This window comes from Ochlerotatus camptorhynchus, unplaced genomic scaffold, assembly GCF_037179485.1.
Source record: "Ochlerotatus camptorhynchus isolate MF236.1 unplaced genomic scaffold, CSIRO-AGI_Acam_v1.1 ptg000330l, whole genome shotgun sequence".
Taxonomy (NCBI): Eukaryota; Metazoa; Arthropoda; class Insecta; order Diptera; family Culicidae; genus Ochlerotatus; species Ochlerotatus camptorhynchus.
The window spans coordinates 10,736,408-10,762,356 of record NW_027040818.1 but is presented as its reverse complement, the minus strand read 5'-3'; the positions used below and the strand labels follow the sequence as shown (position 1 = coordinate 10,762,356).

General features: G+C 40.3%; 3 protein-coding genes across 6 annotated transcripts in view; all 3 read right to left on the bottom strand.

Moving 5' to 3' along the window:
* Nucleotides 1-9,660, bottom strand: part of Pka-R1 (protein kinase, cAMP-dependent, regulatory subunit type 1) — a 173,369-nt gene extending 163,709 nt beyond the window's left edge. The window contains exons 1-2 of one of the 2 annotated variants that reach the window (XM_065230541.1): nucleotides 9,530-9,660; nucleotides 8,819-9,322 (exon numbers count right to left, since the gene is read on the bottom strand). In XM_065230541.1, the coding sequence (XP_065086613.1) occupies nucleotides 8,819-8,983 (165 nt within the window). In that variant the 5' untranslated portion in view covers nucleotides 8,984-9,322; nucleotides 9,530-9,660. Of the gene's footprint in view, nucleotides 1-8,818 lie in introns of both variants that reach the window. The other variant, XM_065230540.1, reaches the window with a different exon arrangement.
* A 6,455-nt stretch (nucleotides 9,661-16,115) lies between these two features.
* Nucleotides 16,116-18,833, bottom strand: LOC135708615 (uncharacterized). 2 transcript variants are annotated; one of them, XM_065230717.1, is made up of 2 exons: nucleotides 18,675-18,833; nucleotides 16,116-18,580 (listed from the first exon to the last, which is right to left on the bottom strand). In XM_065230717.1, the coding sequence occupies exon 2, from the start codon at nucleotides 18,569-18,571 to the stop codon at nucleotides 16,511-16,513; it is 2,061 nt and encodes a 686-aa protein (XP_065086789.1). In that variant the 5' UTR covers nucleotides 18,572-18,580; nucleotides 18,675-18,833; the 3' UTR covers nucleotides 16,116-16,510. The 2 variants fall into 2 exon arrangements, with proteins under 2 accessions (XP_065086789.1, XP_065086790.1); XM_065230718.1 differs by having other exon boundaries at nucleotides 16,116-18,577.
* A 4,482-nt stretch (nucleotides 18,834-23,315) lies between these two features.
* Nucleotides 23,316-25,949, bottom strand: part of LOC135708444 (purine nucleoside phosphorylase) — a 64,085-nt gene continuing 61,451 nt past the window's right edge. For both annotated transcript variants that reach the window (XM_065230561.1, XM_065230560.1), the window contains exons 2-3: nucleotides 24,169-24,442; nucleotides 23,316-24,101 (exon numbers count right to left, since the gene is read on the bottom strand). In XM_065230561.1, coding sequence (XP_065086633.1) covers nucleotides 23,520-24,101; nucleotides 24,169-24,442 — 856 coding nt within the window. In that variant the 3' untranslated portion in view covers nucleotides 23,316-23,519. The remainder of the gene's footprint in view (nucleotides 24,102-24,168; nucleotides 24,443-25,949) is intronic.

The window sequence follows — 25,949 nt, the reverse complement described above, 5'->3', positions numbered from 1 at the left end:
TTTAATTTCATTCTTCGCTTAAAACTAATTTCCTATAGGAATTTTGATTGTTTTCTTCTTTTCTTCTTCTTGATTTCTTTTTTTTTATTCATTGATATTTTTCTATCGGCATAGGCGCTATCTTGCTTTTATTTTCTCTCCGTGACTGGACTCCGTGGCTCCACGGGAGCCAATTATGTGTGGTTTTACTCCCGCAAATTTAACCGGAACCCCGAAAAGGCACTGTTTGCGCGTATCTTCTTGCTTCTTCTCAAGGTTGAACAGCACTTCGATGCACCCAATCCAACTTTTCCGGCAAATTTCGGATTTCTTCGGAAGCTCAAAAACTTTTTCTTCCCCCAATCCGCTCTATGGTAATTGAAAATAGAACTGTTGAGATTAATAATTATTTCTTGGGATATCTCAAAAGTTACTGGAAGGTGATCAGAATCGAAGTCAGCATGGGTAACCAATTGGCTACAAAGTTGACATGAATCAGTTAAGAGCATGAATAGTTGAGGGATTTCTTGATGAAGAAAAGTATGTTGGGCTGTTTGGATATTGAATACTCAGGACAGAAAATTCAGTTCTCCACTCAATTCCTGAAGCTACATGTTGTTCAAAGGCGATGCCTGATGCAAACAAAAGCCTTGCTGTAATCCCTGAGATCCATATCAGCGACAAAGTCTTGTCTTGCTTATCGATCACTTCAAACCCGGTCGCACTAAATATAGACCATCTCAAGTGCCCCCACCGGGTCGGGGAGCTGCACTACTTCCAACGAAAATACCCATATACACACACAAGTTTCCCCCTGGACTTTGGAATCCGATATGAGAAAAACAACTTTTATTTTCCCCCCACACGCCCTATATCAGGGTGCAATAATACGCCTCCGCTTGCACCGTAAATCTACGGCAGCAGTCAGCAGTCAGCAATCGAAAGAATTCCAATCAGTTTTCCTTTAAATGAAACAGAAGCGCAACTTTGTTCACCCACATCCTCACAATCAATCGCAGGCAAGGGAGATCACGTCATCACACCGACCGTAGTCAGAGCTCGATTGGCGATTGATTTTTTTTTTCTGTATACAAACGGAACAGTGCGGAGATGGGCAGCGCGGTAGGTGGGTAATGAGTGAACATGATGATCCAACCTTCGCAGCCAACTACCGCCATCGTCACGTTTCTAAGGCTGGTTCAGAGGATGCTCTGATTCTGAGCACTGTACAAGTGCAAGACCAGTCTAACACACATAGACCGGACGAAGACGGCGTATGCGACGGACAATGCGTCGGTGGCAAGTGTACTGTAGGTACTGACGTTGTTATCAGTTTCTGCTTTCATGGTGCGGAACAACTATGAAATAGAGATAGCAAAGATGCACCACCAATGGCCAATGAACAAGAATACAAAGAGTCGGACATGCAGCAGCAACAAGTAGTCATCTACGGAACGGAACAGCTCAATGAGTTGTTCTAAGTATATAGCCTTTCTTCGAATGACATAGACATCACATCGCGTCACAGCACGCCGACAGTCAATTGGACTGCTGATATCAACCATCGTAGCAGTGCAGTGCGCCGAGATCAAAAGTTAATTGAAAATATAAATATTGTTTGACTTCGTTTTGCGCTGGTGTTTGTTGTTCATATTAGCTGCCTCAGGAAATTGTTACAACAGACGGCCGAGCGTGGCGCAGATTTCTGCTTTCTGCCGATATCTTTTCCGAAGGTGCACGCGCAGATTGATTGACTGAGTAATGAATATGAGCATCATGGCCAACTTCCAGATTCCAGGTACGGATGTTTACCGCTGGAGGAATGAACTGCGAAATAAAGGGATATAAATCATAAAGTGGCATAAACAAGGTGAGCGTGCGACTCCCCCTACTCTCCCCCATTGTCCACCCGCGCCGCGTTATGGTGGCGACGATGAATGAGGTATTTCTGTTAGGCACTAATGTCAAGGCCGGAGATCAGATTGGTCTTATAAGAACATAATAGTCATGATTGGACGCAGTGCTGCCAGCAAGTTGTTCAGTACGGTTTGATCATACATTCAACTAGGGAATGTAAGAATCTATTGTTGATTTTCGTAAAAAGTATACGGAATTTATAATATTTCATCGCAGGAACTGATTCTGTAATGTTGTCGTACAAATGTTTTTTAATTAATTTTGAAATGTGTATGAGCATTGATTATCGTAAAATTCGTAGTTGCGATTGACCTGATGCAGCGAAATTTGTACAATGAACCAACTGAACGGCGTTTGGGATTGGCAATCCATTCTCAGTGTGCAAATTCTGTTGAATCTGCCGTCGGGGAAGGGAAGGATTGCTAGCAGGGTGCCTTCCATTCATTTTGGCTAAAAAAACATTACAATCTTTTCTTGTTACTTACACATACAAAATATCATCATAATATCTTACTATTCTATAATTTTATAGAATAGTAAGATATTATGATGATATTTTGTATGTGTAAGTAACAAGAAAAGATTGTAATGTTTGTGTTTGACGCATAAAACCTGCAAATTTAGCTTTGGCAGAGTCACAATGAGCGATTTTCTAATCGCCTCTTCGCGAAGAGTGAAGAGAGAAGAGTGGGTAAGATAAATGACAAAATCGCTTATTGCGACCCTCGTGTAGCAAAATTGGCAGGTATTATGTGCCAAACACAAACTTCACAGTCTTTTCTTGTTGCTTACAAAAACAAAATATTACTATAATATCTTATTATTCCATAATTTAATAAAAAAAAATTTTATTCAAAATGAATGGAAGGCACCCTGATTGCTAGTATGACAGACGTTGCTACTAGAGATCGAGAACAACACTACATCTCCACATCGATCATGAGAAAGGAAATAATGTTAGTGGAAAGATAGTAGAGCACGATTCACTATGATATGTGATATGATCGTTTGTTTGCATTGCGACTCTAACAACTCTATTGAACGAATGAGCTGGTGATTAAAGCCCTGATCTTCAGCCCAGTAAGCAAAACCGGTCGCCACTAAGCCACCGAGCGTTTTATTATAAATACATACAGAATGTCGACTCAATGATGAAGCATAAATTCCCTGATATTCCCTGATTTTCCGGTCGCAGGGTGTCCATTCAAATTCCATTTTTAAATTCCCGGTTTTTTCCCGGTTTTAAAAAAAAAACTCTTGTCAGCACAATTCCTCTACAATATGCAGGGCTGGTAGTGGTAGTGACTACAATCAGGCATGTAAAATCATTTGCATTAATTTCATGCATTCATTTGCGTCTAATTTTTTTCTTGAACAGCATTACGCAAAATGATGTAAAGAGCTTTTGTAGGTTTTGTTATTAGCTACAACTTTTGTTAACATGTCAAATTCTTATCTCTTATGCATGACGAACGAGAGTGAACAGAATCCACTACTGTTTTTCAGTGAATGTATTTTACATTCACTGAAAAACAGTAACAAGTTCTGCCCGCTCTAGTTCGTGATGCATAAGAGATACAGATTTGAGTTATGAGCAAAACTTGCAGCTAATAACAAAACCTACAAAAGCTCTATACATCGTTTTGCGGAATGCTGTTGATGACAAAAGTTAGAGGCAAATTAATGTAAATGAATGTATGAAATGAATGCAAATGATTTTCCATGCCTGACTACAATAACGAAAAAGTGACCAAATAGTGACTTTAAAACAATAAAAAAGTGACCAATTGTGACATTAATTGATCGGAAAGATATCAAAGATAAGGATCTAATCTGTCGTTGAATGTGATCCACTTTGAGAAATATTATAAATTCCCAAACCACCATGAGCATTTTACAAGCATTTTTTTTTAAATAAAACAAATGGTTGAAGGATCTTTTAAATTTATTTTCGTAAAATCAGTATTAATTGGATAATCAATAAGTTCATTTGGAACCTCCATTTCTCAACAAAGTACTCATTTTTTTTGCCACGACTTTTTGGAAACCAACCGTTGAATAAGTTGAATTTAGATTCAGATCGCGAATTGGTTGAATTTAGGGATATGAAAGATTGAACATAGAACATAGAATTTATTAGGAAATCTTGAAGTTGAAAAAAAATGAGGCGCATTGAAAAATGTTCAACGTCTTGGACAAATTTATCAATTTTAAGACAAGCAATTTTAAAGATCTCAAATATAGAAACTTCTGTAAAACTTCAAACATAGACAAATTTTCATATCTCTGGAACCTAGACAAGTGTTCTGGATCGTATAAATAATTATCATTATTTTGGAACGATGAAAGTTTTCTCGGAAAAATCTCGATCTTCAAAAAAGTTGTTAGATTCTGGTATACATTTTAGAGATATTGGACATTTTTTGTTCAATGCTGGTACTTAGTAATTCACGATCTTTAATTGAAACAAATTAAGAAAACGTAGAATAATTTACGATATGTTAGAATGTAAGTTCACAGTCCGAAAAAAAATTAATGTTTCTAAAATATTGCAAAGATTTCATGATTTTAAACATAGAATTTATCTAAAATCTGGGATTGGAAATTTGTTGATTCCGGACTTGTAGAAAATACAATTTGATGGGCTTGGAAAAGAACTTCTACAAAAAGAAGATTCTACTACTTGATCCTGCCCGAAAGCAACGAGCTGCAGCCCACATAAGCGTCCATTCACCGAAGAAGGAGGAAAAAGCCTCACCGCTACTGCGTTCGGCGAGACCGGATGGAATTCGATTTTGAAATCTGTGTTAGGGAAAGCGCTTTTTGCAGGCAACAGTTGGACATTTGTGTAATTTTCAATAGTGACCTATTGAAAGTTGTTAAAGTTTTCATTTTAGCAGATTCGTATAAATTCTTGGAATCGATTGGCTTATTTAGAAGTAAAATGCATCCGCTATTGACAGAGTTATAATAAGTGGTCAAAACCTGACCACTTTTCGTAACTCTGTCGATTTTGGTACAGGGATACCTCGATATAACGTAACTGTCACATCGTTGATTTCTAGTTAACAATCATTAAATCAAGCAAAGTAATAACACCATCAGATATATGAGGCAATCCTTCATCTATTGGTCATGCCAATTTGAATAATTGAATTCTTATTTGTGAGATATTGACGATGGAAGTCAAAAGTGACAGTTACGTTATATCGAGGTATACCTGTATTTTGAAATTGCACCCCCAATATGTTGCCAAAAGACGTAATCCTACGTCAAAATAGATGAAGCATCCTGATTAAAGATTGATACTCTTGAAGATTTGATTTTTCTAATTCCAGAATTAGGAGAACGTTTCTAAGCATGATATTCGAAGTATTTGGTCGAAGAATTTGTATTGTTTTACCTTGATTTTTCTTCAGTGATCTCACAAAAAATTCATGTTTGAATCATATTGATAGGTTTTTTGATCTAATTTCCGTCTTACTAAGCACAACCCGCGCTTTACCTCTCTTTTCTGATCGATTTTAAACAAAAAACTCAATATTTCTGTCAAAAATGACTTCCAAATCTATTCACCTTTCTATACGTACCGTTAGATTTGATAAAGAGGCACAAATTGTTGAGCTATTGTTTAAAATCTAATACTGCTTCTTGATTCTAAATTCGTCCTACGAGTTTCAATTCCGTCCTAACGCATTGAAACGCCATTAGATTTTCTTCGTCCTACGGGTAATCGTAGAAAAATGGGATTCGCTAGGAGCCCTTCTTTTGTTTTGAGAACAATAAGCGTAAATATTCATACAATGCGCTCTAACAGGATTTATGTTGTAGCTAATGAACTAACACATCGGAACAAAACTGTTATTGATTTGTGCATGGTGAAATCATTGATATTATTGAATGTATTACCTAAGAATTCCCAAGGATGCACTAAGTGTCTCCTGAAATTCGCATGGAATTATCTTCGGAATTGCCTTTAAATTCCACTCAATATTCTCAAAGAGCCGTTCTGTAAATTCCATGAAATGCTCCTCAGAATTCCCTAGGAACTATTCTTTGATTTCTTTTAAAATTATTACAGCAATAACCGTGAAACTCACCTTTAAAATTTACCTAGGTGGATATTTCCTTGAAACATTCCTTAGACTTCCTTTGGAATACTTTGTAGCATTGTTTCATCCTCAACATTTTCATTGAATTATCTTCAAAATTCCGGTTGACCTCGAATCATCTTCTTCTTCTAGCCGGACCATCCGGTCTTTTGGCAGCAGTTAACCGACCTCCATGTGCCGAAATCTTCCAAATTCCGGCGTCATACACTTGCTGAACAGCGCGTCCATCGAATGCGCCATTCGGCGCGGCCCGATGGCCTGATGGAGATCAACCCAAGTGAGAAAATTTGAGAAGAATTTCAAGAAAATTTTTGGAGAATCCTTTTCGAAATACTAAATTACATGCCAGGACACTTTCGAAGAATATTCCAAGCGAATTGTAAAGAAAATTAAGGACAGAAATTAAAACAAATTCTCACCGCAATAATGATTAAGGATGCGACGGTAAACATAGAGTTAATTTTAAGAGAATTATGGAGTTAGTTGCTACAGTGTAGCACATAATTCTGAGACTGTTGTATGGAAAATGTTTAGGGAATACCGGGCAGAATCATAAGATTATTAAAGGGAATCCTGAAAATATAAATTATTCTGAAGACGTTTTGGAATGATCCTTAGGAAAACCTTGGGAAATTTGCAAAGATATCCTGAGGCAATTTTCAAAGAATTACATCAGTATAGTCAAACATTGAAATCTACACAGCAATTTAAGATCCATTATTAACAAAAATTCTAAGACTTCGATTGAGAATCAAAATTTTAAAATCCTGGGCTTAGAAAGCTGTTCAAGATTTTGGGCCAGAAGTTTCAGAAACGTGTATCAGTAAGTTATGCGAGATCTCAAATTGGGAAACAAAATCTTCTATGGACGTGCTTTTAATATCCCGGAAAAAGGGAGATTTGTGCAAATCTCGGCAGAAAAGTTTCGCTGAGATCTTTTACCCTGGATTTAAGTTGTTTAAGAAAAATTTTACTCTGGATTTAAGTTGTTTAAGTCTAAGACTGATTGGTAGTATAATTCGAGGCATAATTATAGTTGTGCAAACGTCAAGTGTAGATAAAACTACCCTACAAGCTCAAGAGATGTAGTTATTCACATGCAGATGTCGTCGTAGTAGTATATCAAATGTCTTGTTTTTCCAGTTTTGTATTTGGCGTCTTGTAGTGAAACTTTTCCAAGCTTTCGCCTCCTATATTTCGAAGTGAGAACTACTAGAAGGAGGATAGTTTCGAAATGTTCCAGGTAAAGCAGACGATTTTTGGGGCAAATCGGTCCATAAAGAAAAACTAATAATTTCCCGTGGAAACTTTTGCTTGAATCGTGTAAGAAAACGTGTTTGCAAACTAACTGTTATTATTTCGGTATGGATCGGAGATGTTTTCATGGAAAATTATGCATAAAAAGTTTGCACCTCCTGCGCAGCTGCATTTTCGGAAAATGGTGAATATGTGCGATTTCCACTAGGATGAAAGTGGAAATTAAGTGAATTTACTTAGGAAAGGTTGTATCATGCTGGTGGTAATGGAGAATTGGTTGTATAGGACGCCAATATTCAATAAATGTTCATTTTGGCCTTTTCTTAGCAAACATATTGATATTCACAATTTTCGACGGAAAACGCAACGGAACTTGCTTTACTCAACACGCACCATACTATAAAATGGTGCTAGATGGTCTTCAAAGTGATAGCAAGGTGACAAATCATCTTTATTTTGAGTAATTGAGCAATTTACTTCTGTTTACATAATATTTACGATGCAGCATTGTTGGAGCCGCGAAATGGAATGAATATATCTTATGACAGTTCAACTGGAAAAGTCAAAGATGAAAGAATTTTACACAGGCTTGATGAAAATTATGATTTAACGCTAATTTTAACGAATTTTATATGCAGTCTGTCAACATTATCATCATCATGCAGTGGCGACATCTGCGTTGAGCTTTTACGGCAATCTTCCAATTGATACTCACAATTTCCGACGGAAAACGCAACGGAACTTGCTTTACTCAACACGCACCATACTATAAAATGGTGCTCAATGGTTTATAAAGTGATAACAAGATGACAAATCATCTTTATTTTGAGTAATTGAGCAATTTACTTCTGTTTACATCATATGTACGATGCAGCATTGATGGAGCTGTGAAATGAAATGAATATATCTTATGACAGTTCATCTGGAAAAGTCAAAGATGCACATCAGTCTGATCGTGAAAACATTTTCTTCTTCAATTCGAATGTTATATTGGAAGGATTTCACGCAGGCTTGATGAAAATTATGATTTAATGCCAATTTTCACGAATTTTATATGCAGTCTGTCAACATTATCATCATCATGCAGTGGCGACATCTGCGTCGAGCTTTTACGGCAATCTCCCAATTAATGTTAATGAAGTTATAACCTCTTTGATTGGAAAGAAAACTGACAATAAGACGGTGCCTTGCAGCCAAATTGATTCTCTTCTCAGATACAATTTCGTTAAAATCAACGGTTGAGCATTGATTTTTTGAAAAATAAATATTGTATGTGAAAACCCATACACGCCCTTTTCAAGCATAAACTCGTTAATTGTAAACTCTGTGAAAGCGAAATGAACAGGTTTTTTGTGTCAAATACATACTTTAAAAACATTTCTTGTAACTTACAAGTACAAAATATCATAACGCCTAATAATTTCATAATTCCGAAAAATATTTGCTGTGTGCCGAAAACATTTGCGCACCTACAATTCGGCATAGAAACTGGCAGCCCTGCCACTGCCTGCATCCCATTATGATTTCCCCCCTCCAACATAAACAGGACTTACCCTTTCCAGCTTCTGGAAGTACTGCCTGAGGAACGCGATGGGATTGTCCGGCCGGGCAACGCACAGTTGCACGATGCAGTCCTTCAGCACCCGTTGGATCCTGTGCGTCTGGATGTAGGCCTCGCACTCGCGTAGGCTTTGCTCTTCCTCCAGCAGAGACGCCATAATTGCAGCTGTGATTTCGAGATTTCTTTTACGGCTGCTGCTGCTGCTGCTGTTGCTACTGGTGGAATCTAGCGCTAGATCCGACGGGGGCTCGGGACACTTTCGGGCAATTTTTGAAGCTTTTCTTCAGCAGGGGAAACCCTTACACTGCACTGGTAGATTAGGAAAATTATCTGCTCGGAAGCACACACACAAGAAACACACAAACCAAAACGAAAAGTGGGACACTACTGTTATCTGGGTTCTTCTCAGCACAAAATAACACTTTGTTGTTTGCGTATTCTTCGTTCTTGACTTGACACTCAAACGGGAAATGCGTGTAGCTTCCAAAAACAAAATCTAGAGGAACAGGAAAGATTTAGCAAATCTGCTACCGATGACTACCCCCTCCAAATTCTTCTAATGGAGGTGTTTTCCACAACGCCACAAAAACGATTTTCAGCAAACAATGCAGAATGTGCGTGAGGGAGAATTTCCTCTTGGTATCGACGACGCCACTAGTGACAACACCCGACCGTAGCTCCAATGAAATTATTGAAGACTCACCACAACGACGGCGGCCAGACGGAACTTTATAATTCGCGAATAACAAGAGAAACACCTTCGCTATTTTGTGCTGCTGCTGCTGCTACGAGCTACGACACACACGAGATGTGTTCAGTACGAGAAGACAAGAGACAACGACACGGGATGATGATGCTTCGGAGTGTTTTCGACATTTGCGACGAGCGAGATTATGGCAAATTTGACAGTTCCAATTGGAATCTTGATTTTATGGTACACATTGGCGACTAACATATGGAAAAGGTCAAACGCAAATTTTAAGTTATCTGAATGCAAACAAATCGACCGTTACTTGTATTAAAATCAACAATAATTCTTTTGATATTGATAATGTGAGTGAATGAACCTAGATTCACTTGACACAAGCGGTGTTGTAAATCCATGAGTCCATTCGGATTATTGATGCTTTCTACAAGTTATTCTAGAATTATGGCACGGAAACCCAAGTGGCATTTTTAAGTTCATCATTCATGTTGAATGAAACGCTCACAGGGCTAAGCACGCAGTGGGTCATTTACCATATGAAACTTCGCATAATTCGACAGTGAGCGTTCACGGGGGCGTCACATCTAAATTTCAATTCTACACTGAACCAATATGTGGAAGTCTAATAAATTTGCGCTATAAGATAATCCAATGAAAATGATATGATTGAAAATGTGTCAGGTAAATTGTATATGAATATCACAGGCATAACATTTGATAACGGCACAAAAGCATTTGCAAACAAACTTTCTAAGGCCCTTAACACGCGAACCAAAGTACGCAAACCAATACCACTTTCGGAAAGTTGATAGTTGCCCCTATCCGATGATGTTTTTGGTTTGCGTGGGCGTACTTTGGTTCGCGTGTTAAGGGCCTTATAGTACGTTCAGACTACAGAGTTGTAACATGTTATAGCGCTATCTTTATGGCGATTTCTGTGTTGCAATTATTTGACAACCGTTATAACATGTTATAACTCTCCAGTCAGTACAGCGTTTTAGAAAGTTTATTTACAAATGCTTTTGTGCCGTTATCAAATGTTATGCCTGATCTGATACATTTACAATGCTGATAATTTGGTAACTTTTATATGATCGTCATATCATAAATGAAAATCGGTCAAATTATAATAATTAACTGAAATGGATTTGAAACCCATAAGCATAAGGGCGCGTCCCACAGGTTGTTTGTGTTTGGATGGAGTTTATGATGCCGATTGATTTTGTCTATTCAATGACCAAAACAAACGAAAATTTACCACGTGTCCAAAGTAGCCCCTCTGACTGCGGTTTGATGGTTATATGGCGAACAGTTTCTACAATTATTCTTGGTCGTTAATGTTTCTCATTTCACTTTCATTTTGGATGCACACCACATCCTATTATTATTTATTTTATTTATTTCCTACGAACATGTTGAAGCTAGCTTACACCAAACAATGGTCCGAAGAAATCCCGTTCGACGGTAGTTTAAATGTGTTGAAAACCAAGGTTTTGTCCTTAACTCCACTTCCACCAATTGAGAAATCCAACTTAAACTCATGCGCGCCTGGTGGCAGGAATAAGCACTAACCGACGGTGATAAGTCTGTGACAGCCCTTGAAAATTTCATTGATTGTTTGCAAAATTATTTAATTTCAATGTAATTTCATGAAAATTTCTTGTCAGCATGGATGAATTTTGTACAAAATGCATAAAACTATTTTGTAATGCATTGTTCTTAAATAAAAAGCTGCTTCAAGACTTATAAATTACTGAAAACATGTTAAGGTTTGAAATCATCTGCCGATTAAACAACAGACAAAGTTGACCGACTAAATCAATCGACGAAAAACTATTAAATAGGCCGATTGCTCGGTGTAGCACCAGACGAAAAACGATTAAATCTGCTGATTAATACACCGACTGAAATTAATTTTTAAGTGGCAATAGATTTAGTCGGTGGACGAATCGGGTGATCTGGATGATGTTTGTTTATTTGGAAGATATTTTCGAAACAAAGCACGATAAAATTCAGAATTATATACCATTATTACGAGTACTACTTTTTGCTCGGATCATGTTTTGACTCCCACAGAAACTCGCTAGAATAAATACAAAATAATAGTTTTTTGGTTGAAATTTCAAAAATGTATTCAGTTTGACACATTATTTCGGACTTATCACCGCTGCGATTGCAGCGCCATGGTGGCCGATTGAAACTTGGATTTGTCAATTGTTACTTCTAACCTCGAGAAAGCCGCGAGAAATCGTTCGCCGTAGCACTAACAGTAGTTTTAAGAAAAGTTTGTTAAACAAAAATTGAGTTTCGACTCCGTGAATCGAACGCAAATGAGCCTTGACAAATAAACGAATAAAAAACAGAGTTGTTAATCGATAACCGTCGACAACTTCTGCAATGCAGATTTACCATTGCAGACGATAACGGTGATGTTATCGATGGTTATTGGTTATTGTCCTATGCAAAATTCAAGGAACCTCAAAAATGTTTTGAAAACATAATAGAAGCTCAGGAGCTTCATAAAAATTTAGGGAATCTCATGGAAGTATACACTTAGATTTTTTTTTGCCAAGATGGGTACCACCGAGCAGCTTGGTATTTTATATCGCTGGACCTCATTGTAAAACTTGCCGAGATTCAGCTAACAAACTAGAATTTTGCCGAGATCTCAGCAAACAAACATACATTTGGCTGAATCTCGCAAATTTTTCACTAATATCCAGTAAAATAAAACGCCGAGCTGCTCAGTAGTGACTCAATTTCATAAGTAACACGACTCGCTATGAAGTGGACGGTCCTGGAATGAAACTTCGCTGAGCAGGCACTCGGTGTACTGAACCCCCGAACCCGTCAGTCGTGCTGGCCTGAAGTGATACGCTTAAGAATCCTGGCTACCCCTAGAGTAAATTAGGCCTATTCTGCGCGGCGTGTGAGGTGAGGTGTCAATTGTCACCTCGGGTGAGGTGAGTCTCCATGCAAATCAAATGGAGAGTCACCTCACCCGAGGTGACAATTGTCACTTCACCATCACTTCACTGTCACCTCATCTCACACGCCGCGCAGACTAGGCATAAATGCTTGCTCTTGCCATGAACTGGGTCCTGGTCACATTTTTTTTTATCAATTTAAATGGAGTTTTGAACCCACCACAGCATGCTTTTAGCGCTACTGTATATGGACAATCAAATGTAAAATACTGCGGTAGCCACAGCATAGTTCTGTCAAAACCTCAGCATCCGATGGACTTGTGGTGTATTATCAAAATGTTCGTGGCTTGCGAACTAAAATTGACGACTTATTCTTGACTGCTGTTGAGTCCAACTACGATGCAATAGTTCTTACCGAGACCTGGCTAGATGATCGAATTCACTCAGCACAATTATTTGGCAGTAGGTTCTCAGTTTTTCGAAATGACCGTAACCGGATGAACAGTGCCAAATCACGCGGTGGTGGCGTCTTGATTGCGGTTTCCAAACGACTGAACTGTTGCCTCGATCCTGCTCCGGTTAGTACTTCTCTTGAGCAGTTATGGGTGAAGATTACGACGTCACACAACATGACAAGCATCGGCGTTATGTACCTTCCTCCTGACCGTAAATCTAATTTGAGCTGCGTTGAGAACCATATCAGTCCCATTGGTGCTGTATTGTCCCGATTACATCACAACGATCTAGCTCTGCTATTTGGCGACTATAACCAGTCTGGGCTTGTTTGGAATATTTCCGCGAATGATCATCCAACCATAGACATTCTTCGGTCGTACATGCCTGCTTCCTGCTGTGCTCTTTTGGATGGTTTTAGCCTGCATGGTTTAAAGCAAATTAATTTTGTACCAAACAGAAACTCTCGGCTGCTTGATCTTGTGTTGGTGAACGAAGCCGTTGCACTAGAGTGCAGTGTCGCTGAGGCATCCGAGCCTCTGATACATCCAGAGCATTCATCAATCGATCAGTTCCTGTTCTCTATGAAAACATCGTTGATGTACAAAGCCTGGACTTTCGTAGAACTGACTACGTCGCATTGAATCACTCACTGGCCCAGGTAGATTGGCAGTCGCTTGACTTGTGTTCGTCCATTGATGAAGCCGTTAACTATTTCGACGAAGTTTTTAGCCGATTAATAATGGATTGTGTGCCTCTGAGGAGACCTGCTCCAAAACATGCTCGATTACAACACATGAAGCGTGTGAGATCGAAGGCTCTTCGAAAATACAGCCAGTCCCGTAATCCATTCACCAAGCGATTATTTTCGTTAGCAAGTAATTGCTACCGAATGTACAACCATTTTCTATACAAGAAGTACTCAAGACGTATGCAGACCAATCTCCGGCGTAATCCTTAGCTATTCTGGACGTTTGTGAAGACAAAAAGGAAAGAGGATGGGCTACCGGTTGAGATTCATCTAAGCGATAAAAGAGCCAACACTTCTTTAGAGAAATGTAACCTCCTGGCTGAGCATTTCAAGAGTGTTTTCAACGATTCAACGGCATCGTTAAGCCAAGTTGCTGAAGGGATCAGAGATACTCCCAGTGACGCGTTCAGCTTTGATATTTTCACGGTCACATTAAACCTCGTCGACTCTGCCATCCAGAAGCTGAAATTCTCGAACGCTGTTGGGCCTGACGGCATTCCATCGTCCATACTCAAAAAATGCTCAACAGAGCTTTCCTCTCCACTTGCAAAGCTGTTCAATATTTCGTTACAACAAGGTGTATTTCCCTCTCGTTGAAAATGGATTTTCAAGAAAGGAGACAAACAAAATGTGGAGAGTTACCGAGGAATTACTTCACCTTGTGCCTGCTCGAAAGTATTCGAGATAATCATCAACGACGGTTTATTTGCCAGCTGTAGAAACTACATTTCTCCTGACCAACATGGTTTCCACCCCAAACGTTCGGTCTCAACAAACCTCGCTCCTTTCATTTCCCTATGCCTACGGAATATGGAGGCAGGGGCACAGGTGGACGTCGTATACACGGATCTCAAGGCTGCTTTCGACCGGGTTGATCATGCCATTCTAATTGCCAAACTCGAGAAGCTTGGTGTTTCTCATGGACTCACTCGTTGGTTTGAATCGTATCTTACCAATCGAGAGCTTTGTGTGAAAATCGGGTCTGATCAATCGGAATATTTTTCAAACAACTCAGGCGTTCCTCAGGGCAGCAATTTGGGACCGCTGCTATTCTCCATATTCATTAACGAAATCGGTTTGATACTTCCAACTGGCTGCCGGTCATTCTATGCAGACGATGTCAAGATGTACGTGGTTGTGCGATGATTCACTGACTGCCTGCGGTTGCAAGCTAAAACCTATTGCATTCAATTATACGATCGATTACCAACCTCTGCAGCGTGTGGACAACGTTCGTGATCTAGGAATTACACTTGATTCTGCTTTGACATTTAAGCTACATTACACGGATATCATAGCCAAAGCTAACAGGCAACTCGGATTCATCTTTAAGATCTCTGATGAGTTTCGGGATCCTACCTGCCTGAAAGCTCTATATTGTTCTCTAGTGCGATCGATCTTGGAATTTGGTGTAGTAGTATGGTGTCCGTATGAAACAGTTTGGATAGCGAGGATCGAGTCTGTTCAGAGGAAATTCGTTCGTTACGCTCTTCGCCACCTTCCTTGGTACGATCCTACGAACCTTCCACCCTACGAAGATCGTTGCCAACTACTGGGTATTGAAACTCTTGAACGTAGGCGGAAGATTAACCAGGCAGTTTTTGCAGCAAAAGTGCTGATAAGCGAAATCGACTCTCCCGGGATTTTGGCTGAATTACTAATTACATGATCCAATACGGTTCATGTCTGCCCGTTTCAATGAATTCTATGTTTTTTTCGATTTCAACTGCACAGTGGAAACATTTCGTCAACGGATTCAACGTAGTCTGCTGGATAGGTGACGATACGGTTCGACAAATGCAACTGCTTTCAATCAGCCAATTGTTGCAAGACGGTGAGTAGCTGTCCATTAATGTACATCTGATGAATTTTGCTATCTGTTTCCTTTTTTGTTCCCGATCAACTCTGCGATGACGGCCTCGACTGATCCAAGGATAACTCCATGCCATAGGACGAGGTTATTTTTTATGATGAAGACCATAGTATTATTATTATTATTCGGTGTTTATTTTTATAATAGATGTGTTTTTCTGTCCTTTTTATATTGTTCCTTGTATTTTGAAAACATATGGGGTTTTTACGCCTATTTGCGCAAATATTTGCCAAATAGGCTTTTCCCCATTAATCTTCATTTAGACAACAAATGTCCGATGAAGAGAATAATAAATAAATTTTCATTGATCCATTGACTAGCTGAACAGCTGCGAAAATCTTGTCCACTTCTTAAGAATTTTTAACTGAATAGATATCTCTTCACATCCCACACCAGTGACCGAACCACGGAGTCCAATAGAAGATTTTCGCCTCTATACATACATCGCTCACTTGGTCTTCCAACGATGTTCTGTCGAATCTCACTAATTTTTACTTAAAAGAGCATAATGTTGCCAACAATTCAACCACCAAATTGGTCCCTCAAGGCAATTTATTTCGAAATGATCTCCCAGCAAGCTCTAATCTAGAATAATGTATTTCAAACTGTCATCGTCATAATACTGCTGGTGCTGCTGATGCACATCTACGAATAATAGTGACTAACATATTTTTGCTTTGGTTTGGTTTCCCTTACATAGTCTGTAACTCGTGGTAGGTAGATAGCTAAGTGCACATCTAATTTTTAGAATAAATGGATGGTGCGATATAAACATACAGTCAACGGTTTTTGCGAGCTAAAATCTTTTGTCCAAACTGGTCCTAAGGTTTCACTACCACTTTCGTTTCCTACGATAAAACACACACTAACTGAGATTCTCCGTCCTAACGTTAGGCTTAATAACTCTACTAAAAGTATGACTAGGCATGAGATCACACATCACTTCACCCCTCCTCTCTCCCTTCAGAATCTCACTAGACCGTAATGTTTTTGATCGGTTCCATGGTATTGTACAACTTGGGAAGCTCGGACTCCAGCCGAAGCAGCTGAACAAACGTCTTCAGCTTCATTCCGGACCGTTCACCCGCTTCCGGTTCCGCCTTCACAAAGGTAGAGTAGTACGACACCAGCTCCTGGGAGCCATCGGCATCTAGGTCTGCAATAAGCAGCGAGTTTTCCTGATAGTTCAGATCCGGTTGGCACACGACGTCCGACTTGTCCTTGACGTTTTCGCGGCAGAACTGAATCACGTTCGATTGGCTGGTATTTTCGATTTTGAAATGGGTGGAATTGAATATGATTAGCGTAACGGATTCTTTGAGGTAACGCATTCGCGTTTTATAAGTCCCGGGGCGTAGGGTTTGATTTACACTTCGTCGAACCTTGGAGGACGTCTCGGGACCGTTGTCCTGATCCGGAAGGACCCATGCTTGCTTCTTGACTAGAACATGGGAGAAAATATTCCGTTCCTTGGTAGAACGCTTGTTTCGAGTGCTATGGTTGTCCACTTCGTCCAGGCTCCATTCCCAGAACTTGAGCACAAAACCATAGATTGTAGACCGATTGTCCGTGCCGAAGTTGCTGAATGTCAACCGGACAGGTTGCATTCCGTACAGCTGTCTCTTGGAAGCGTTCCAAAGAACCGTCCCGGTGGATTCTACTGTCAGCAGAACTGAAGTGGTACAATTTTCCGGACATTTTCCTCGGTTCTCGATTACCAACTGTTTACCTCCGACCGCGGTAATTGTTCTCTGCTTTTCAGTGTTCTTTCGTTGACCGAAGAACTTGTGCTGCTGAAGGTCGACCTTCTTTGTGATCTTCCTCATATCCAATGCCTTGTGTTTGATCAGTTTGTACAATTCTGCCAGAGGCTTGGATCTTTGCTGCTCCGACTTCTCCTTGACGCAGTTGAACATGACATTGTACTCCGGGTCGATCATCAGTTTGTGGACATAGATGCACTCCTTCACAATATGGGAATCGCCAATAAGCTCACCCATCCTTCCGGATATCATCACAAATTTGTTATGCTTCGATTCCCCATAGCTCGTGATGAAAAACAGATCCTTCACACCGTCTCCATCTACATCCGGTATAACCAATGGGAAATCCAGCAAATCATTTTGCTTCAGAATACTCTTCCGATCGTAGATCGGTGTATGCCAGATCCATTCTCCAGATAAAGGATTGATGCACTCAAGCTGGCCGTACTCATCCATCACCAGGCAATCCGGCGATCCATTCAAATCCGCATCGATCAGCGTACAATCGATACTCTTCGGTTCGTTCGCCATCTGATCGTACCAAGCCACCTTTCCGGTACTCCCAATCAACGATATTATTCCATTCCTCCTCCTATAGGAATCCTCAAACTCCGGAAACAGCTTATCTCCGCGGTACATAAAAATCAAATTCTTACTCTTACCATGAACTCCTTCCACCACGTTGATAACTCCCTTCAGCTCGATCTTCTCGTAGTTCCGGATCCAATTTTGCGTCTTAATCCGTTCCGCTCGCGCCGGACAGGCAAACTCATCCGAGCACGGAATCACCCACAGAAACACCACCAACGATAGGAAGCAAACGGCCAACGATGCCACAAAGCAGCACTTCCGCGGGAATGACATCTTCCTCTTGGAAATCCCTCCAGCCTCGTGCAGAATCGCTACATTATCCGGATGAAACACTCCACTTGCATCCTCGACATCGCTCGGACTGGCCAACCCATTATACAAGCTGTTACAAACTGCGGTTCCATTGTCTTCTCCGAAACCATAGTTCCGGTTGTTTCCTTGCATTTTCGCTTTACCCGGTGGTCCTCCGGTACCATTCATTGCAATCGCCGTGGTCGTCGTCGTCGACACTCTGCTCTTCCCAAATCTTCCTCCGTTCTGATGATGGTGCACCGCGGCCACTCGATGCTGGTGCTGGGTCTGATGATGCCGTTGCAGCAAATCTTCCTCGCTCTCGGAATCGGTTATCGTCGTTTGCGGAAGGGGGGTGTAGATTCCACCGGACGAATCACTATTAGGCATAATACGCTGCTAAAACGCAAAAAAAAATAAGGTCAACCTAACAAATCGATAAACATGGAAAAATGCATGCAGGCAATGCAGGCAACGATGAAGAACCACAAACCTGTCACACTGGTTTTTTGCATTTGAAAGAGTTTATTCGAATCACTAAAGATGGGATCGGTGAATCCGACTTATTTCCGATTTATTGATTTGGGTTTCGTGTAATTACATTTTCAATTGATAAATTAAATTATTACGATTAAATTTTCACGAGACTTCCTATAACAACATCACTAACATCGCTTGCGCAAAACGTAAAAAATTTAGTTGTCAAAACAGGACTGAAAAGAAAAATAAACAGAGAATCTACTTTATCGACTTCAAACGTAAACATTTATACAACATGGCACTCAGGGTGGTGCGATGATGAAGAAGAGCATTGCAGCTGCGCCATCTATGGTTCAAAATTGTACCGCTTTTAACATTCATATAAAACATAATAAAACATTCGGGGACGGGAGCTAAGCTCAAATGTGACATCACATTTAGCTTACTTTACGAAAAATTGGATTTCTTTAACCAAAATCAGGGAAAACTTAAAAGTATCGCAGTTGGTAGTACCAACAACCCTAATAAAAATGTTATGGTTAATTTTCTTAACGACGTGTTCGGGGTACCATCCAAACCATTTGTGGAAAAGTTCAATCATTAAGGTTATCGTTCGTTTATGGTCATTTTTTATTAGGGAATCAATACGAAACTAACGATTTTAAATTGGCTCACCACTTGACTAGCCTATTGGTCCAAGCAAACGATTAACGTACCCTATTCTAGTCGAAATTCTAGTACTACGCAATGTTTGTTTTGATTCGCTATGAAAGTTTGACAGATAAAATGAGGGGTTATTGGTTTTCCCTATGTTTCGAGGGGTGAATCGATTAGCTTGGGACCGAAGATAGTACCAGAGCTGAGCTAAAAAGTTGAGCACGTTTCTTCAGAACCTACTAGTCTTAGAGTTACCTCTATGGTTTTAGTAAGCATAGTAGTTTTGACAGAATGGTATAATGTTTATATTTAAAGTCAATTATACTGAAATCATGGTGAATTAAGCGTAGTTATACCGAAAATAAGTGTTTTCTGCAAAATAGTATTTCTAACTATGGTCTTTGTTTCAGTGTAGTCTTAGAGTTACCTCTATGGTAGTACCAACAATCAATACGAAACTAACGATTTCAAATTGGCTCACTACTTGACTAGCCTATTGGTCCCAAGCAAATCGACTAACGTACCCCATTCTAGTATAAATTCCAGTACTACACACTGTTTGTTTTGAGTCGCTATGAAAGTTTGACGGATAAAATGAGGGGTTAGTGAATTTTCCTATGTTTCGAGGGGTGAATCGATTAGCTTGGGACCGAAGATAGTACCAGAGCTGAGCCAAAAAGTTAAGCTCGTTTCTTCGGGACCTTCTGGTCTTAGAGTTACCTCTATGGTAGTACCAACAATCAATACGAAACTAACGATTTTAAATTGGCTCACCACTTTAGTAGCCTATTGGTCCCAAGCAAACGATTAACGTACCCTATTCTAGTTGAAATTCTATTACTACACTATGTTTGTTTTGATTCGCTATGAAAGTTTGACAGATAACATCAGGGGTGTGTGGATTCATGCAGAACATGCAGGGGTGAGTGAAATAGCTTGGGACTGCTTGGGACCGTTGTTCTGGTACTGAGTGAGCCAAAAATAATAATGATTTTCTTCGGGACCCAGTGGTTTTTTACCTCCTGCGGTGTGGACGGATTTGTATGAATGCAAAATACTTGCGACTGTGATGCTATAAATAAGTTTGACAGCTCTTAACTGGGTGGCCAGCAATCGTTTATGTTTGCTGAATTTCTCAGTAAAAAATATCGTTTGCTGTTTTTCAATAAAGCTTTTGATTGCTTCAGTAAAGCATTGTTTACTGATATTTAAAACTTAAATTTGGTGTGTACTCAACAGATAGCGGCAATGTTTTACAGTGAGAAAAATTCAATGTGTTATGTCTGTTTGTCTGTGCTATATTTATGATTCAGGAACATTTTAAGCCAGCACAGAAAAAAAAGTTGTTGACTATTACATCCAAACAGCTACACAGAGGTCATTCCGCTGGCGGTGTAATATTACATTGTAACGATTATGTGAAAAAAATTACATCCACAGACAAACAGACATAACACTCGCAAGTTGTTCATCGAACAAGCATTTAACGGTCAATTTAAAAGTATCGTAGTTGGTAGTACCGCCACCTGTGGCGCGCATATTCAGTTACCTTGCATTTGACGTTTATACACTACTGCCGTCTGTTCAGCGTACTACCCACCACAGTGTACTCAACAGATGGCGGTAATGTTTTAGCGACGATGTTTTACAGTGGGAAATATTCAATGTGTTATGTCTGTTTGTCTGTGTTACATCCATTGATTTAATATAGAGATTGCTGACGTTTGTCGTACCGTAGTGTGCGTCACGTATACGTATACGCAAAATGTTTTCATCGGGAAAAAAAACTTCATAGCGGAAAATTTTCCCGATGAAAACAAATCACTTACACAATCATACTTTAGCAATCTCTATTGTATCTGCCTCGGTGTGGTTGACAGAGGCATCGACGAAGATCCGCCGCTGGACACCGTAGATGACATCAACCAGGCATTGGAAGGACTTTCAACAGGTCATATCCGTGGCTGACGAGGCATGTGTTCGACAAGTTTCTGTGAGGGGTAAGTTTGTTGCTATTGATTCCCACACCCAATTACTGATTCGGTTGGGAAATGATGACGATCGGCTTTTAATCACCCTTCAGGAGAAAGCAAATGCGATCGGCGGGCATGTAGCTTCATCGCATTTGCTTGGCTCGAATATCCAAAATCCGCTCGAAGATCAGGTTACGCTATGCGTTCAAAACCTAGATGCCTCCTCTTGTGTCATGCCTCCGGCGGATAAGATTACAGTTCAACAGATTTGCTCATCGCTGAAATATACCAAGAACATGAAGGCTCCCGGGTTTGACGGCATATTCAACTTAACAAGACTCATCATGAAAGTGCAGTCTCTTTTGGCCGCTATCTTCAACAGATGCTTGGAGCTGCACTACTTTCCAAGCATCTGGAAGGTAGCAAAAATCATACCAATCCGCAAGCCCGGTAAAGATCCAACATTGCCCTCAAGCTAGAGACCGATCAGCCTTCTTTCAGCGCTTAGCAAATTGTTCGAGATACTCATTCTAAATCGTTTGCTCAAGTTTGTCGAGCAAAACAACATTCTTCTTCCGGAACAGTTCGGGTTCAGGAAGGGGCACTCCACCAATCACCAGGTAGTACGGGTGATGAATAACATCCGAAGTAACAAAGTTGTATCCAAGTCCACAGCCATGGCTTTGCTAGACGTTGAAAAAGCGTTTGACAATGACGGACTTGTGAACAAACTTTGTAACTTCAACTTTCCATTACATCTGGTTAAAATCACCCGTAACTACCTCCAGCAAAGGGCGTGTTAGGTATCGTTGAATGGTTATCTTTCAGATACGTTTTACATCCCAGCAGGTGTTCCGCAAGGAAGTTTGTTGGGACCTTTGCTTTACAGCATCTATATTTCCGACATTCCTCCCCTTGGAGACGGTTGGGTGTTTTTCCTGTTCGCAGATGATACCGCACTAGCAGTCAAAGGAAAGATGCCTCGCGAAATGACAAACAAACTTCAACGAACGTCTTTGCGATTATGCAAACACCTGCAAATCAATGCCTCCAAAGCTCAAGCAACCATGTTCCTCCACAGGCAATCACCCAAACTAAAACCGGCTCCCTCTTGTACTGTAATCATGGACGGCACAAGGGTTGAGTGGTCCGCCGAAGTAGCCTATCTCGGGATGTTGTTTGACGCAAAGCTACTATTTTGCTCGCATGTAGAGAAAACCGTAGTCAAGTGTTCTGCCTTAGTTAGGTGTCTGTATCCGCTGATTTGTCGCAGATCCCGCCTCTCAAGGGTGAACAAACTGGTAGTCTACAAACAAATTATAGCACCTGCGATCCTCTACGCAGCTCAGATGTGAGAATCCACCAAAAGGCGAACGCTTCAAAACTAGATTTAAAAATTGATGACATGAAGGCTAGGCTTGTGCAGAAATGCAACATATCAGAACATGCTTTGATAAGCAATTTGTATATATGTAGTAGGTTAGGTGTATGTATATAGTAGTTGTAGGTTAGTTGTAGTTGTATGTAGTAGTTATAAGCAGTCTTCTTTTTCAAATGCTCGGAATTTTGAGATTTTTTTTTTCAACTACTGTTTCGGACCACAGACAAACAGATATAACTCATTGAATATTTTTCACTGCAAAACATTGTCGCTAAAACACTACCGCCATCTGATCGGTACCCTGTGATGGACAATAAGATGGCGGTATTGAGTAAACGTCAAACGCAAGATAATTGACTATGTGCGCCACAGGTGGAGAAACTGCCAACTAAGACCAAATCAAATTTACCGTTAAATGCGAAATCGATGAACAACATGCGAGAGTTATGTTTGTTTGTCTGTGGTCGATCTTTTGCCCCATCAGAATAGAGACCGACGTAAATTAAACGAAAGAAGTACATATATGAAGAAGATAAAAAAGCAAAAATTCCAAAAATAAAAACAACTGTCAAAAAAACATTCGTGAATTAAAGTTAGAAGGAAAAGTTTATTTCAATGAGTTAAAATCTTACGATAACATCACGAAAATCTTCCTAATGGATCAATATGAAAGTGCCTTACGATCTAGTTAATCTCACAAGTAGAGAAAACCAAATAATGACAAAAAGTCGAACTCTATTCGACGCTGAAATTGTGATTGATTTTCTTTAAGAATAGTTTGTCCTAATTATAGAGGAGACGATGGATTGTGTTACAATCTGAGAGCTAAAATTCCGGAACGATCCCATCACTTCTTCAGTTCCATGTGGATATGCTTTGCCATCCGCGCCACCAATTCCGACAGCCTCGATTCCCTGCTCTTGCCGATTCCCATAATGTCATCGTGACAGGGTGATTCCTCCAGATCGTACTCCGGCACACAGAGATTCGTAATCAAACTGAACGCGAAGCAGGTCATCCCGCAGTGGACGGCCGTGGTGACTTCATGCACCGTCGACATCCCCACGGCATCCACGCCCCAGATTCGTAGCATTTTCAGCTCAGCAACGGTTTCAAAGTTTGGTCCGCCAAGGCAGATGTACACGCCCTCGTGCAGATCTTTCTCGATGCCAATGTCTTTACCGATTTCCTTTGCCTTCTTGAGCAGTTTCCAGTCGTACGCGTTCACCATGTTCGGGAAGCGCGGTCCAAAGCGGGAGTCGTTGGCACCTTGGAGCGGGTTGTTGCCTGCGAAACCCATGATGTTGATGTGATCCTTCATCAGCATGATGTCACCGACTTTGTACTGCGGATGAAGACCTCCGGCAGCGTTAGTTGCGATCAGGTGACTACAGCCGACTAGTTTCATCACTCGAACCGGCATGGAGCACTGTAAGTTGATAGAAGATCAAGAATTTGAGTAATCAAGCAGTTTATAGGACATTCAGCGGACTCACCTTGGCCAGCGGATATCCTTCGTAGTAGTGGAACCGCCCCTGCATGCACATCACCGGAACGCCCTTCAGGTAGCCAAAGATCAGTCGACCGACGTGGCCGTCCACAGTCGAGACCGGGAAGTGTGGAATCGTTTGGTAATCCATGTAGTCTACATCCGTGAGCTGATCGGCCAGCGATCCAAGGCCAGTGCCTAAAATGATGCCAATCTTTGGTCGAAGCTGCGTTCGCGATAGCAGATTATTGGCGATTTCCTGCAGTATGTCGTAGGTGTACCTGGGAAGGCAAAATTGAAAAAGAAAAATGGAAATTTGTCAGTGATATAATTGCCAGCGTATACATATACTTAATTCGAGATCAGCAGCACACGTGAGAGGAATGCGGCTGTTTGAATCTCAATCACGTTCGTTAGAATGTTTTATCAGGTACACTACCACTACCGACGACCGAGTCACGCTCAACGAATTTGCGCTATGTGCCTTGGTCTGGGCATGGACGTGAATGGAATTAGTAATGCAGCGTATCGCCGGTAGCTTCGTAGTTGAATTGGTGGGCGGCGGACGACTTAATTAGCTGTAAGTGATAGGAGCCGATTCAAATGCTATTCATTTATTCCTGTATATAGATTTGAAGAGCTATTCTACTATAGAATCTCAAGATCAGTGGGACAGCAAAGACCATTCTAGCTGAAAAGTGAAATCTATCTTGGAACCTCTTCGAACAAAGCCGATGTTGAAAAGTGAGCTTTGTGTCGTTTTCCACATTTGGCAACATTTCTCAATGGAAGTTTTTACGATAGCAACACAAAAACTTTCCTTGTGTTCCTTGTGCAATGTAAATGCATTTCTAGATAAACATTTTAAAAGGTCCTATCTGCATTGATCGAATCTAACTCAGCTGCAAAACCTTTCCCTGTTGTTTTTGACGCGAGGTAAAAACCTCCTTTGTGGTTTGTGCTACAAATAGTGTGTGGTACAAATAGTGTGAAATCTGTTTGCATAACAGTGGTTATCACAAGAGAAAGTCGATGAAGAGAATCGATCAAAGCAGATAGAACCATTTGAAATGTTCATCGAGAATTTCATTAATACAGCCTTAAGCTGTATTTAAGGTGATACTCTAATAGCGAATTCGTTTATTATTCAGTTCCAACCTGGATCGGGTATCAAGATTGGGTCTGCTTGTTTTCTAGCAAACGTCAGTTTGATCGTTTGTTTTTAAAACCTGGCACGGGTCGAGGTTCGCACTGACAAAAAGTTCGGGTTCGCACGGGTTGGAACTGGTTCCAACCCCGATAATAAACGAATTCGCTATAAGAAAACCTTAGCGTGAAACTTCAAAGGCACAAATGTCAGCTTCCACAAAACATACACATTTGAAATCGCTACTCTCTGTTTGTAGTTGCACAGCAAACAAGGAGTAGCAATTTCAAATTTGTATGTTTTGTGGAAGCTGACATTTGTTCCTTTAAAGTTTCACGCTAAGGCTTCCTTAGAGTATTACCTTAAATGTTATACTATATGAGGAAACCTTTACTCAACCTCTATACAAGCAAATCTGGCGAACTTGATCAGCTACTTATGGTTGTTGTTACGATTGGGACAAGCTCTTATTGCATATCTATTTACGCTTCTATACAGCTTTTATCCTGCTGTTTAATTATGTGTGAACTTGAAAGGCGTTTACTCAACCTTTACCCGATTATCCAATTATCACTACACAGTTTTCTCTAAATATTGTTAAATATTGTTTACGCTTTTTTTTTTGAGGAATTTATCAAGTT